At 48.5% G+C, this 15,076-nt stretch overlaps 2 protein-coding genes across 7 annotated transcripts in view; both read left to right on the forward strand.

Moving 5' to 3' along the window:
- Positions 1–5,814, forward strand: part of sulf2a (sulfatase 2a) — a 46,334-nt gene extending 40,520 nt beyond the window's left edge. For 3 of the 4 annotated variants that reach the window (XM_076047956.1, XM_076047958.1, XM_076047957.1), the window contains 11 exons: positions 67–292; positions 1,488–1,782; positions 1,852–1,948; positions 2,097–2,191; positions 2,314–2,373; positions 2,466–2,632; positions 2,804–2,946; positions 3,298–3,406; positions 3,497–3,530; positions 4,049–4,102; positions 4,505–5,814. In XM_076047956.1, the coding sequence (XP_075904071.1) occupies positions 67–292; positions 1,488–1,782; positions 1,852–1,948; positions 2,097–2,191; positions 2,314–2,373; positions 2,466–2,632; positions 2,804–2,946; positions 3,298–3,406; positions 3,497–3,530; positions 4,049–4,102; positions 4,505–4,535 (1,311 nt within the window). In that variant the 3' untranslated portion in view covers positions 4,536–5,814. The remainder of the gene's footprint in view (positions 1–66; positions 293–1,487; positions 1,783–1,851; positions 1,949–2,096; positions 2,192–2,313; positions 2,374–2,465; positions 2,633–2,803; positions 2,947–3,297; positions 3,407–3,496; positions 3,531–4,048; positions 4,103–4,504) is intronic. The other variant, XM_076047959.1, reaches the window with a different exon arrangement.
- Positions 5,815–6,549: 735 nt separating this feature from the next.
- arhgap46a (Rho GTPase activating protein 46a) overlaps positions 6,550–15,076 on the forward strand; it is a 33,070-nt gene continuing 24,543 nt past the window's right edge. For 2 of the 3 annotated variants that reach the window (XM_076047944.1, XM_076047945.1), the window contains exon 1: positions 6,550–6,877. In XM_076047944.1, coding sequence (XP_075904059.1) covers positions 6,864–6,877 — 14 coding nt within the window. In that variant the 5' untranslated portion in view covers positions 6,550–6,863. Of the gene's footprint in view, positions 6,878–9,957; positions 10,154–15,076 lie in introns of those variants that run through there. The other variant, XM_076047946.1, reaches the window with a different exon arrangement.

The following is a 15,076-nucleotide window of genomic DNA, read 5'->3' on the forward strand; positions in this document are numbered from 1 at the left end:
CTGAACGCTCTCGTCAGGGAGGTGGAGAGCAGCTCTTGTTTGAAGTCCTTGATGTTTCCCTTTCAGAAGTGGCAGTGCGTGGAGGACCCGACGGGCAAGCTGAGGCTGTACAAGTGCAAGGGCATGGCCAGCCTCTACGCCCCGCGCATGCAGGCCCTGATGGCCCGCGGCCCCGCACCCCTGGCCTCCGCCGCGGCTGCCCCTGCCGCCACCTCCAACAGCTGCAACTGTGCCGCCAGCGCCGCCTTCCAGGCGCCGGTCGTCAAGAGGAAGCGGCTGTTCCCCAAGAAGAGTGAGTTTCCGCGCCTCACTCCTGCGCAACACTATTCTGGAGGGATGGAGACGGAGGCTATTTATAGGCTCAGGGTTGCCTTTTTGTCTTTTGTTTTGTTTTTCAAACGGTACCGCAGTTGCTTGCAAAGCTTCGCCAAAAGGCCCGTTTATCTCGGGTTAAAATTACGCGCTTTTTGAAGTGTTTAATGAGTGAAGAGCGCCTGTGTGTGCCTGTGCTGCCATCTGGTGGTGAACCGGGGTAGGACAAAAGAGAGCCTTTACAGCACGGGTCACTAACGTGGTTCCCGCAGCAACCTGGTAGCCCCCAAGGACCACATGCGTTTGTTATTTCAGGACAGTGTAGCAAACTGATGGCCCGTTTTATGACTCGGGACCCATGAAGTTGCTCTCAGTGCCAAGAAGGTTGGTGACTCCTGCTTTATAGGTTTAGGTTTTATAGGCTCACAGTTGCCTTTTTGTCTTATGTTTTTGTTTTTCAAGCGGTACCGCAGTTGCCTGAAAAGCTTCGCCAAACCAAAAAGGTCGTTTATCTCGGGTTAAAATTGCCAGCTTTTTGTAGTGTTTAATGAGTGAAGAGCGCCTGTGTGTGTCTGTGCTGCCATCTGGTGGTGAACCGGGGTACGACAAAAGAGAGCCTTTTTAAAGCTCCCATATTCAACTTGTTTTCAAAACTTTATTTCTCGTCTCATAATCTTTAAACCTCTGTGGAGTTCCAGAACAACGTGTTTTTAGCCCTCTGTTTACTGTCTCCTGTAAACAGAGGGCTAAAAGTGGAGACAGTCTCCTGTGAAAACACTGTGTGTTTAGCTTCCTGTTAAAATTGATGTTTGGACCTTTCATATCTTGGAAGGGGATTAAAAACAAGTTAGCCCAAGAGGAAGGTATCACTACCCTTTGTGACATCACAGATAGCTCATTTTGAGAACCTTCAGCCTTTGCACACTGTGTGAAAAATGGTGCAGGCAAAAGAAGTAAAGCATGCTTGTTAATGACAGGCTACACACAATTTATATAATAAACATTGAAAAAGTGTTGTTTTTTTTCATAGTATTAATCCTTAAATCACCTGGAGCAAAAACTAACCGGATAATATGACACTAATATGCAGCAGTGTGTTTTTTCCGCCCGCCAGCCGACATCCCTCAGCTCGAGGCTCAGAATCCAACTCCTCTCTGTGTGTCCGTCTCCTTCAGGCCCCTCCATCTCATCCTACTCGGACCTGAAACCCGCTAAGAGTGTCTCCAGGAAGCGCTGGGCCCGCGCCGTGTCCTACGAGCTGGGCGGAGACCTGTACGCCGTGGATCTGGAGGAGGGCTACCGGCCCCTCGGCCCCCGGAACATCAGCTGGGGCCGAGACTGGAGCGGAGGGGTGGGGGCCGAGGAGGACCGCGACAACGAGGAGGAGGAGTCCAGCGGCATAGGACCGGCAGCGAAGCCCACCAGCAGCAAGAGTCTCACTCCACTCTCTGCTCTCAAAGTCACCTACAGGTGCTGCAGCCTTCGTCCGGCCGCACCGCCGCGAAACGGCTGCCTGTAATCATCTCTTCTCTCCTGAAGGTGCTCTATTCTCATGAACGACTCGGTCAAGTGTGATGGCGGCCTCTACAAGTCTCTCCAGGCGTGGAAGGACCACAAGCTGCACATCGAGCACGAGGTTCTTCTGCCCTCTGCTGTCCATAAATCCAGCACCATGAAACCTCTTTCACAGGTTGTTAGTTTGCTAAAGGTGTGTGTGTGTGTGTGTGTGTGTGTGTGTGTGTGTGTGTGTGTGTGTGTGTGTGTGTCTTCCTCATTTGGCTCAGATTGAAACCTTGCAGACCAAAATCAAGAACCTCCGTGAGGTCAAAGATCACCTGAAGAACGCTCGGCCAGAGGAATGTCAGTGTGACACGCCCAGGTGAGGGCGCTGCAGAGCCGCCGGCCACCATCAGCACCATCTAGTAGATCAAAGTTTGTTTATTTGTTTATTTTCATGTTTGTTTATGTGCGTTTGTAATTGATTTCTCACCCTCCCTGCAGTTACTTCACGAAGAACGAAGAGGCCCTCAGGCTCACGGCGGCACGCATGCAAGCACTCAGGTACACAGAATAGAATCGATCGCTGTTTTTGTTTTTGTTGTTGTCACATTTTCTTTTGCTTGACCGAATGTCTTTCTTTGTTTTTCCATCAGAGTCCCATCGAAGCAGAAGAGTCAGTGGCTGCAGAAGGAGCAGAAACGCAGGAAGAAACTACGCAAATTCCTCAAGAGGCTCCAAAACAACGACACCTGCAGCATGCCGGGCCTCACCTGCTTCACCCACGACAACCACCACTGGCAGACTGCCCCCTTCTGGACAAGTGAGGAATAAAAACAACAATAACAACTGTGGAATGTGTTTTATAATTTCCAAAGCAGCTTTTGGTGAAAATAATACTTTCCTGGGAACACTGCTGGCTGTCACATCCGCTTGTTTTCTACTCTCACCCCTCCCTTCCTCGCCCGCCCAACCTGTACCCTCCCTCTCTCAGTGGGTCCATTCTGCGCCTGCACCAGCGCCAATAACAACACGTACTGGTGCCTGAGGACCATCAATGACACACACAACTTCCTGTTCTGTGAATTTGCCACCGGCTTCCTGGAGTATTTTGACATCAACACTGACCCCTACCAGGTATCCTGTTTGTCAGAGACACACAAGTGCAGAAACACAGACAAACAACCTGCCAGTAACGACAACAGTCGCGCACATCGTATCATGTAGATAACTGTAAATAATCAAACTGTTCATAACGTGTAAATATCTTGTTTTTTTAATCAGTTTTTGCACTGATTTTTGTTGCTGTAATTTCCCCAACGTGGGATTAATAAAGGTGTTCTATTCTATTCTATTGTATTCTATTCTATCACGCTCCTTTTGGCTTTGGGGGAAAACAAGCCCCTCCCTACCCCTAGTGTGTTTATGAGATTAGCAATATTTCTTTCAAATGACGCTAATGTTTTTCCCCTCTTGTTGTTCCTGCAGTTGATAAATGCTGTCAGCACCCTGGACCGCAACGCTCTCAATGCCATGCATCAACAGCTCATGGACCTTCGGGGCTGCAAGGGACACAAGCAGTGCAACCTGGAGAAGGGTGAGCACATGCCCCCCCCCCGACACCACCACACAAACATGATTGATGACAGCTCAGACTGGGACTAAAGTTGCATCCACTTCCTTTCAGGGGGAAAAGAGCGGAACTACTTCAGTGAATACAGGTATTGGGTCACCACCGCGTTGATCACTTTGACAAACAGCGCAGATGGAATTTGTGTTGCCGTCGGAGCTCAGAGAGCTTTACGGCCCCCCCCAGAGCTTGTTTTCCCCTCTCACTGGCAGCCATGCAGAGAAAACACAACGCCGACACACATGCAACAACTGCGCTGAGATTGAACCTCGTCGGCCTGCCGCTGCTCCCAGTGTTCTGATCTCAGTCGCTGCAGCATGCGCAGGCAGAGACGTCAGAGGGAGACTCGCATTCAGTCCTGCCTCTTCTGCTCTTCCTGGGTTTTTTTCTGTTGTTGTTGTAATGAAGCCTAATTGCTTGTTTCTGCTGTGCTTGTGTGGGCGTGCGTGTGTCTCTGTGTGCGCGCATGCATTTACGTGTGTGTGTGTGTGTGTGTGTGTGTGTGTGTGTGTGTGTGTGTGTGTGTGTGTGTGTGTGTGTGTATCTGTGCGTCTGTTTCCATGCACGTGCGTTTGCCCTGCACGTGTATGCGTGCTGTGCATGCTTCAGGCCAGTTCATCGTCGAAAGAGGCCAAAAGTGAAGAAGCCCTCCTCCAAATCGCTGTGAGTTTGTCATGACCCATCTGTTCCTCTTCTGACCCGCTGCCAACCCCCCCCCCCCCTCTCCTTGTTCTCCTCCGCTTGGTCACATGACCCGGCATGCTCTCCCTCTCTCCCATACTGACTGATAAACTTGTCTATTTTACTTATTGATCGTTAGTCTCATTGACCCGCATTGCGAAAGCTGCACCGCCCTCTTTCCCCTCCGCCCACTCGGCTAAGACTGTAACAAGCGATGCGGGCGCGATCTTCTGTCATGTTCTGTCCTGTTTGCCGAGTCCTGCATTCAGTCATTTCTTAATCTCCCTCACAGTGTTTTTTTAGAGAACCACTGGAGCCGCAGGTTTTCCGGTGCCGCGGCTTCAGTGGTGCGTGAGACTGACATGATTTGTTTCCTGTGTGCAGAGGGCAGATTTGGGAAGGATGGGTTGGCTAAGCACCCGCATCCGACATACCCACCGCATCGGCTTCCTCCGGCGGCGGAAGGGGAGGAAAAAAAAAAAAAACGACGGGAAACCCGAGGACCTTGACCACACTTCCATGGACCGTAACCTGAGCTAATTTAATCTAATCTGGAGTTGTCGACTCTCTTCCGCTGCTCTCAGCCGATGGGGCGGAGAAGATGCAGAAACCAGGAAAACGGCTGAAAGAGCTCTGCCGGCGCACGCCAGTCACTCACAATTAATATTATTATTACATCCTGTGTTACCAAACTGCTTCCATCAAACAGGAGGCCGTGAATCAGGCGGAACTGTTTCCTGACCGCAACCCATCCTGCCTGACTGTAGTGCTTGTACATAGCGTTATGTCAGCTTCCACCATCTCTCTCCTCTTCTACTGGATGGAAACATGATGAGTTACACGTCATCTCCGCTGATGCTGCTGCCGCCGCTGCTGCACGACTTCGTCATGACCTCATGGTGCACCTACACGTCTGCACCAGTGGCACAGACTTGTAACAACCAGCGTTAACCAACTTACTGGCCATAATCTTTTGTATCGTAGCTGATCGTAACGCAGATGAATGTTTTTTACGCCGCCGCTGTGATGAGATGAGGCGATTGCCCTTCCCACGTTAAGAGTTGTCCGCCCAAACTTTGACCACGCCCACCGTGACCATTTCCTCTCGGCCGCGCCGCCCGAACCTGCTGGGCCGCCGACAGACGGCGGCGTCGACCACAGCGTACGCCATTTTTGCTCCTTTGTGTTGTACCGCACTGTTAGAGGTATCACGTTTCTTCCAGCTCGCCATGCACGGTGCTACAAGGGGAACAACACACACAAGTGAAATCTTGCTGTACAGAACAGTATGTATTTGAATGTATGTCGTGCAATTAATATAAATGTTTACAATATTTTTTATAATACTGAAGAGGCAGACCTCAATGTATAATAATTAGTCTACTCATAGGAGGGGGGAAAGTAGCTTGCAAGACTTTTTTTTTTTTTTGCTTGTCTTGTTTGTCTTTTATTTTCTTCATACTTTATATGGGGGGGAAAGCACTTAAAAGGTTCACTGTGATCAGATGTACAATGTAATGGATGTATAGTTTACTCTGCCAGAGGAACAACACAACAGTGTATTACTTATTGATGTGAATTTAAGCTACCTGCCTAGCTTAGCTTCTTTAATTTTTTTTTCTTTTTTTAGATGATATTTCCATAGACCTGAGTGCTGATAGTAACTGTGAATAAAGTGTTTGATCATACGCCGACCGACTCGTGGCGTCTTTCCATTAAATTGCCCTCTTCGTGCCTCGGTGTCGTGGTGCAGTTTGAATTTGTGGCCAGCAGGTGTCTCTGCCGGCTTAAAGACACAGCAACATCATCACGTCCAGCCTCCTGCGACGACAGTTGGCCGCGGGGGACAAATAGCCGGTTGACATCAGACAAAGCTTCGGGATTGGCTGACTTGAGTCGGGATGCGTTGTGGGAAACGAGCCTATCAAGTTACAGATGCCATATTCAAAAAAAAAGACAGACCAAGGTGCGTCCAGCGGCCAAGTTCTGAATGACTGGGGTTGGGAATTATATCAACTTAAATTGCAATCTCAACAGCTTAATGAAGAAGGGAAACTTTATTTGTCCAACTATCTCAACACGTAGCTATTTTAATTACAACAAAGTGCTTTTAAGGGGTGGAGTTGCAACGAATGTTTCGTAAAAGTACGATGTGAAAGTTAAAACAACTCGCCCCCCCTAACTCATTAACTCATTATTATTACCCGGCCTGCGCCTCGCTCGGCTAAACTGGGCCAAATGTTTTGCTTTGCTGGTTTGCGGGTTTAGGGGGGGGGTTCTCTGTGTTCCGCTTCCAGTAAACTACCCGGCGAGGGGGGTCTGTCTGCCTGCGTGTCGGTCTGTCGGTCGGTCGGTCGGTCGTGGGGTTGGATCCAACCGCAGAAGTAGTACCAGTGGACCGTGCCGTACTGGTCCGGTCCAGTCCGGTCGGGTCCGGTCTGGTCCGCGCAGCCAGGGCGGTTTGGCGGGCTAGCGGTCCCAACCTCTGACTCACGTGCGGAGGCGGAGACTCCGTGTCGGATTCACCTCCGGCGGAGGAGCCGTTCCGCATTCGCCGCCTCCTGCGCACTGGTTCCACTTGTCCGCTCGCGCGCGCGCACATACAGAGACCCAGAGACACACACACACACACACACACACTAGCACGCATACACACGTCGAGGCTTCGGCCGTTCACATATCGCTTTTTTATCGCTCTTGGCTTTTACCACCGTTCTGCGTCCTCTTTACCATGTGAAGAAAAATGGCCGGGACAAGGTAGGTTCGCCTGTCGCTTCCATCCACTTGGCCGAGCGGGTTGCACTTTAAACCGGGGAAAGTTTTTTTTTTTTTTTTACGAGCACGCACGCACGCGTCGAATCGGGTTGTGTGTCTGTGAGCGGCAGCGCGAGAATAACTTCTTTCCCTGCTCTTCCTTTAAAGTTGGATTCGTTCTTAAGGTTATGTACGTTCATTTACGAGTCTCGTGTGATGTTGTTGGTGGAGGGTGGAAGTGGTTGCCGTTCAGAGGGAGAGAATGGTTGTTGTTGCTACTTGCTGTGAAATGATCTTTAAAATGTTAAATGAAATTGTTTTTTGTTGTTGTTGATGATCAGTTAGCTCGCTCACTTGCTGTTTTAATACGTGTGTCTGTCGAGAAGTTTGGTGCCTGAAGGTGCAAGTTGCTTGCTGCTATTGAGGTTCAATTAAAGTTGCCCTCAACTCCTGGCAGGCTCCCTCTTTTTTCTTTTATCTTTTTTTAAAATGAGTGATCCCCTCCCTCCCTTAACGCTTCACAAATTGAACTAGACTGAGACTTTCTTGTGGGTAAAAGTCCAATAAAAGAAGCGGAAGGCCAATTTCCCATTTGTTGTTTCCATTTCTTTCTTTCTTTTAATGGTGGAAATATAGTTGTGGCTGTGAGCTTTACGTCCTGGTTTGATCTCCACATGGTGGGCTTTATTTCCTTTCTTTTTTTCTTTTTTTTTCAACTTTCTGCCGCCTTTGACTGCAGATGTGCATTAAAACTTCGCTTTCATGGCATTCCCTCGGGACAGATGGTTTACTTTAGACCTCACAGTCTTATTTAAGGCTCCGGGGATGTAAATGGCAAACTGCTTTCCGAAATCCTTTAACTGTTTTGGCATGAAACAGGTGTCTTTTGGGGCCACGGCTTTATATAGTTGGGTGCTGATGTCTTTTCAGGGATTAAGCCGATTGGAGCAGAATGATTTGACGTCTGTATTAATGCTGTATTGCTGCAGGTAGGTTAGCTTCCTGTTGAATGCAAAGTGACTGGAGTTATTTGACTGCCAGGCGGTCCGGTCAAATGTCCCATATATAGCCCAGAGCTGTGGGTCTGGCACGCCGCGCCAACCTGACTCCGGGATCCCGTAGCTACCGTCCTCCTGCCAGCTGGTGTTTATCTAACGCCTGAGCGGTTTTGGTTTCTGCAGACGTGTTAACTTCTCTATCCTTCCAGCGCCACATCTTTATCTATTTTGAACCACATCGCAGGCTGGGAGGAAAAAAAAGAGACCAAAAGTACCTAACATTACAACCTGTACTGAAATGTCAGCCAATCAGTGATGGGACATGTGATTGCCTTACTACTACCACAACAACAAAACACAACAAAGGAAGTAGTGTGTGTCATTATTGCCTTAAAGGCAGTGTCACCAGAAGGATCATCAGAGGGTTTCTCCCCTCTCTCCTCTTGCGTTTTGTTAAATTCCCTGATTCCCTGAGAACTTTTTTAGGTTCCCTTTATCGGTGTGAGAAAGCGGTATTACAGTTACGTGATCTTTAGGGTTTCCCCAGATCACTCTCAAAGGAAGACAGACCTTAAGAAAACAAAAGGTGCTTTTGTCCACAGCGAGATGGTGATCACTCCAGATGAGGATATGACAAGTGTTCCTGTTATTAGTGAATGAGTTACAGGTCTGAGCTGACATAGCAACAGCCTGTTTTCACCTGTTTACAATTTAATGACTTGATTAGTTCATTTTGCGAAGCGGTGGCGGTTATGATTACGCTTCAGACCAGAAATGTCACCGTGTTTAAAAAAAAAACAACAAAGGATTCTCACTCAAAGAGTTTCAACACGTACATTTTATCTCAAGACCGTCAGAAAAGGTTGATTTTCACACATACATTTACTGGTACCTGTACAGCCACTGATATTTAAAAAAAATAAAAAAAATTAAAAACAAAATATCTCTGTAGGTATTGAAACTGGGCTCCCATCTGACATTTCAAACCTTTCCCTGATGGGGTGGGGGATTACTCCACACTGGAATTAACCTAATGCTAATAGTGCTGATCATCACTCTCGAGTATTACAGGAGATTATAACTTTGGGATGGTCACACGTTTGTGTAAGCCTTCTGGCTGAACAAGTTGATTACAGGGAGCTACTTTTTGTGCAGTCCTAAAAAAAAGGCTTTCAGTTTTGACCTTGGTATAAACGTATCTTACTACAACACAATGTAAACGTCAGTGCTAACCAGTTGTCCATGTTCCACACTGCTGATCTTTAGTAGTATTTTGCTATATAAAAATCCAACCAACTCACCCCTAAGGCACCAACACACCCGCTACTAAAATCTTTACCGGGTTTCTTGCCACTTCTCATGCCGGTAACCCCTTATATCTGCACCTTCACTTCCTGTAAAGGACAAGCCGGACATTTATTTCCTGTGTGGCTGCCTGGCTAGCCGCTGACCCCCCTCTCACCCTGCAGCAGTGTTCTGGGATTAGACCCTGGCCTCGTTTGTCTTGTCAGCAGGGGATGAATTGGGGGGCGGGCGGGGATGGTGGTGTGATCCAGCTCGCGGTAAAGTAACTAACTGCTTCTGGTTGTTGGCAGCAAAGTTGCGAATGATGCCAAAAGACTTTGGCTCAGCTGGCAAATCATGCTGGATATTATTTCCTCTATAAGTTCCATGTTTGTTTGTTTTTGTATAAATACACCTTGAATTGTAAGGTGTTGTCAACAGGAACAGCTTGTTTTAGGTTATTAAGGACAATTACATCCCAATATGCTCATTTCTCTTGTTTTGACACTGACCCCATTGTTTCTGGACCACCAGCTGGTGCGCTGGACAGAGAGGCCGCTCTCTGTGTGGTTAACACCCTGATCCCATCTTCAGCCTCTTCTGCACATGTTCACTCGTGTCCCAAGTCTTCCCTGACCTGAAAAATCCCCAATGTGCTCTTCAGCTCAGGAAAGGGGTGGACTGAAGGCAGGTCAGGGGCTTCTGTTTGGTCAGTCTTGCCCCCTATAAAAGGTCATTTATGGACCCTGTTGTTGAGCCTTGTCTCAGATAGACAGCAAGGTTTTCGTGAAGCTACAACTTCCCAGAATTTCTGCTGAAAGCAGCACCATTCGTGGGAGAGCAGAGGAGAGGATGGCGGGACAAGACAATACTCTCCTTACAGAAATCACAGAGTGCTTCTGTGCGGTTAGTCGGTAGGTGGACGGATTACTGCGACTGTGGTTCAAGTAACATTCAAGACTGCCAACACAAAAATTCAGCTGGAACGGGTGCCGAGGTAGGTTCTGTTATCTGGCATATCATGAAGAATCGGTTTGATGCAGTCGTGGGGGGGTGAACGTTTTGGCTGCCATGGGTGAGTAATTGTCTTGGCTATGAGAAACTGGCTGGTTGGAAGGCAGCATGGGAAAGAGCCGCCTTGCTGAAGGTGGCTCTACGACCTTGTGAGATCCAGTCTAATCTGGTGCCACTGGAGAAGGGAAATGGTCTCTAGTTCTGGATTAGGGCAGCTGTTGAAAGAGGTCACCCCAGACCTCACATACATGTCTGAAGCTCCTCCCCATGCCTTCTCCAGTTGGCCGCCCACCCCCGACCCTCAACCCCCCCTCCACCTCCCAACACAGAGAGTTCTCGTTGAATGAAGTCTACCCGGTTGTCTAACAATAGTCTCCATTGTTTTGTGCCATCAGAAGCTGCAGCATAGGGTGCATTTAACTGGCTTTGTAATGCATATGAGTGTGAGTCACCGCAGGACATTCTTGTCAACTAGGTAACCGCTGTCGTACGATTCCCAGAGACTGCAAAGACTTGGGTACTACCACAAAGTGTTGCAGACCCAAGTTGGAATGATCAATGTTCCGATACGTATTTGCAAATAAACCCACAGCTGAGGCTACCAGCACGCAGCTAAGTATGTAGCAAGCAGACCTAACTGGACCATCTGCTTCTTAAAGTTTTAGGCTTGTGTGATCACTTCAGTGACTTAGAATTGCCAATCACCCAGTTCACAGGTATGGCTTGTCAAGCTGTTTCTTTATGGAGCAATAATGTTCACCTGTTGAAGAGTCTATATACTGAACAGGCACTGGCTAATAGGCAGCAATGTCCCCACCCCTCTCCACTGCAGGCGGCAGATTTTGCAGCGTTGCGCTGACTTTAGTGCTTTGTCAGATCAGCGCTTGCAGCTTACAGCTCACAGCTTGCCAGTGTCTTAACTTTGCAGGCCTGTCGGAGGTAAATCAGGTGACGGAATGAGCCCAGATGCCTGTTCACCTTCCCCGGCCTAACCCTGTTTTCTCTGCCAAGCATGTGAATGGCCGGCTGTTTGGTCTTAAAGTGCTTTACCTTTCCTCCCCTCCGCGGCAACCTGCCGTCATGGCGCCTGGGCCGACTCACATAAGGCGGCCTCTATCGTGCCTGACGTGTCTCGCCCTGAAAGATGACCCCCCCACCACCACCACCCCGAACTTGTTTGCCAATGTCAGCACACAACAAGTGAGGAATGGACTGACAGCTGTGGTTGAGAGGTGGGAGGTGAAGTGGAGGAAGGGCAGAAATGCGTTTGAGGCACTGCATGAAAATGTCCTTTCTGTCACGCTCCTCTCCTGTTGCTCAGGGCTGGTTGGTCCACGTTAATTGTTTATTTATTTATTGGAAACCTGAACTTTTGTTTTAAGAAGCAAGGCAGCCATATGTCAGGTGAGTCCGGTGGGAAAATTCCAAACAGCCGCTTTGTTCAGCGGTGTGTGGTAAAAACTGCATTACTGTTTTGAGGGTCAGAAACCTGATATATGTTAAGAGAAACTAAGATGAGATTTTGAAGTATTATTTTGCTGATTTAGCAGCACAGTCTTCAGAGCAATTAAAATGTTGATGTCCTGTGATAATTGGTTATTGATGTTACGGATCAGTGTTTTTTTTCCATGATATATTTTTTTATTATTATTTTTATCTTAGCTTCCATTGGGCTGTGTTGTACATGAATAACATTTGGCTGCAATCACAGAAAACAGAATTCCGACAGGCACCCTGATAAAAAAAAAAAAAGAATATGGCTGTTCTGACGAGAAGTGAAAACCTCAACACGCACGAGAGGAAAACACCTCTGTCAGTTTGACAGTTGCCTCTCAGGGACGTACTTCAAAATAAGCACTGCGCAACCAGAAATATACAAACACACCTCAAACACAGATGGGAAAGCCAAATACACAAACACGCTGCAGAAAAGCAGGCAACCCAACCGAAGACGTAAACAGCTGGGAGGCAACAGAAGTGTTTCCAAAGAACACGAGGGCTGAACCTGCTTCCGCGGGGACAACGGCGGACTTTGCGCGTTGTGGTGAGCGTAAACGGTTGATATAAAGGTTTAATGTCATAACTTTAAGTCACAAACGGGAGTCTGGCGACGTGCAGCCTCGTGGGTCCGGCTCACATAGTACTCTGCTGTAAAAGACGAAGGAGATGGTAAATATTCAGTGGCTCAACCCCGAGCGGTACCTTTACGAGAGTTGCCGTGGGACTGAATGCCAGGCTTCTTCTCTGAAGTCTATTACCCCATAACAGATTCAGCAGACCCGGTGCCACTTTGTTTGTCGTTAAATTAAAAGCAGGAGGCGCACGCAGGAAGTGATCGTGCCGGTGCTGGTGCTTTTTATTCCCCAACCTCCAGCCCTACTGAGACCATGAGGACGGGAGGCGTCGGAACAAGAATGCGTGTGACAGGTGCTGGGCTCTGTCTCTCTCTCTCTCTCTCTCTCTCTCTCTCTCTCTCTCTCTCTCTCTCTCTCTGCTCTTTGCAACGGTCGCATTGTCCTCGGTCCTCGTGTGATCGTTCTGGACATGTGGGCGGAGCATCGCAGTACAGTCCCACGTCCTGCACCGACACGACCTGCGTGCCAACAGTTTTCATCAGACGTGTGTACTTGCCAACTTTTTTTGCCTCGTCCCACAGGCCGAGTTGTAATCGCAGTATGAACACGTGAGGCCGGACACGCACGCACGCACGCACGCCTGCCGCTGAGTTGACACACCGCGGCCAGAGCTGGTCGTCTAGTAAATAGGAATGCAGCGCTCGCCAACCACACTTTTCTCTAAAAGTCTTTGTGAGTCACTGCCACTGGAACGGCTGCCAAGGCCTCAGTAGCCGGTACGTGTCCACGCTTTTGTTTTACAATATTTAGATAAGCAGGTTGCCTAGCAGTCTGCTGAATGCACTTTGCACATGGCTTGTGCACAATAAAACATCAGGCTGCTTTTTTCGGTGGATCCCTGTTTGTATTGAATGGAAGCACGAGCCCCTGCTTGCCTTGTGAGAGCAAGTCATTAGCGGTTTTTGCGTTGTTGCTGCATTCATAATCGCTTTTCCAGCACATGTATTCGCTAGTTAGTTTGAAAATTTCCCCCCACGCCCCTGGTCTGCTCAGCGGCATATTTAAAGGCTTGTATCCGAGGAGAAAGAGCTTCTTTTTTTGTGTGCCTGTGAATAGGAAATAGCAGAGCGGTGCACTTGTTGCTGTGCTGGATGAAACAGAGTGCTAAGGTTTCCTTCATGAATGGCCAGCCCTGTGTGAGAACTCGTCCCCTGCATGTGTTTGGCCCGCAAGAGACGGTCACGCAGCAGCAGCAGCAGCCCAGAATAGTGTGTTGTTGGAGAAAACTTGGAGGTTGCCTTACGAGAGTATGAAATGGTAAGTTGGAGCTTAGCTGGCACCCTGGTTTCGCTCATTATCCGCCCGTAAACATATGCCTGAGTGTGTTTCTCCGAGTGTGTCTATCCGTCCATCAGAAATGCCACAATGGAAGCGGAGCATTTCAAGCATTGCGAGATTATCTGATCAGACTCTTTTCGGGCCACACTTTAGCAACAGAGACTGCGCTACAGCAGTCTTTTCTGCTCACTGCGTTGTTTATCTTTTATACAAAGTCAGCAGCCACACTGGTATTTGAGTTTGTTTGAAATGCAAAAGCTGGACAATGACACAAGGCTGCGCGCTGCCCTATTTCTAGTCAATGTATTGTCCGGCTCTCTGTGTTTACTGCCGCTGGGAAAAGTGCCATTTACACTTTGGCGTTGCCCTCGAACAATGGGGCAGATTCCATGAGCTCCGTTCTGTTGTTTCCCTCCCGCTGGGAACCGCTCTCAGTTCCCGTTATTTTTGGAGATGACGGTAAAAAATTGTGGATGATGGATGAAATGTTTCTTCTTCAGAAGGAGCTTGTTGGCTTGTTTGGGCGACTTGGGGAGGGGCGGACACACAATGGTTGGAAAGGTTCGTTTGTGTGCGTTGGGCTTCAGCGCTGGCTCACTTTGAGTTTTTTTTAATTTGACAAACTTCATATTTGGCGACTGTGGAATCACCCTGAAGCATCTCTCTGGTGCACGCCGGAGACAAAGACCCCGTGTGTCACAGGAGAGTAGGGTGTGTTTTTCTCGAAGGCACGTTGGATTTCAGACTTTCCAAGCTGTGAACATTTTTCTTAACCGCACAAATAAAAAAAAAATCCCATGAAAACAAACTTCAGTTCCTACTCAAGAGGCCTCGTGCGCATGAGTTTCTATTTATGAACACATTTCTGCAGGAATCTGTAAAATGTAGCCACCATTCCACTCTTAGTGCTGGCACTCACCAAAGACAGACGGGGCTTCAGGCCCATATAAACCTTCTAACATGGATCTGTGGTGTCCAAGCCTGCAGTAATTAGATAGAGATTCCCCCAAGGTAAATCAGGGGCTGTGTCCTGTAGTCACAGGACTTAGTGTATGTATGTATGTGTGTGTATGTGCACGCTAAGTTGATTTTAGTTCAATATAAAACATTTCTGTTGGAGTTAAAACTTCAGGGAGCTGGTGCGAGCTGCATTCCAAGCCATTTATGAACATTTGCAGCGTGAGGCGGTCTGCCCCCGTCGTTCCGAGTCACGTACTACACATCAAAGTATGCTTCCCAAGGTCGGCGACTCACTCGGAAGCGGTGGAGTGTGGAGTCGGTGTGTAGCAGCAGCTGCCTCGTCCCCACAGAAGAACGTATCTCTCATGTTGTTTAATTATTCTCCAGAAGTGATGTTCCAGGTATCCCAGAACCCAAACATTAGCCCGTCTTCCTGCCTATCTGCTTGTGTCAACAGAGCCCAGCAGGCCGGCCCTCAGCTCTCGGCGCTGTTTATTTACCCAGGGGGAACGGTCCGAACACACCCGCTACAC

The sequence above is a fragment of the Nelusetta ayraudi genome, unplaced genomic scaffold, assembly GCF_046127955.1.
Source record: "Nelusetta ayraudi isolate G7.1 ecotype Tasmania unplaced genomic scaffold, CSIRO-AGI_Nayr_v1 ptg000096l, whole genome shotgun sequence".
NCBI classification, from domain to species: Eukaryota; Metazoa; Chordata; class Actinopteri; order Tetraodontiformes; family Monacanthidae; genus Nelusetta; species Nelusetta ayraudi.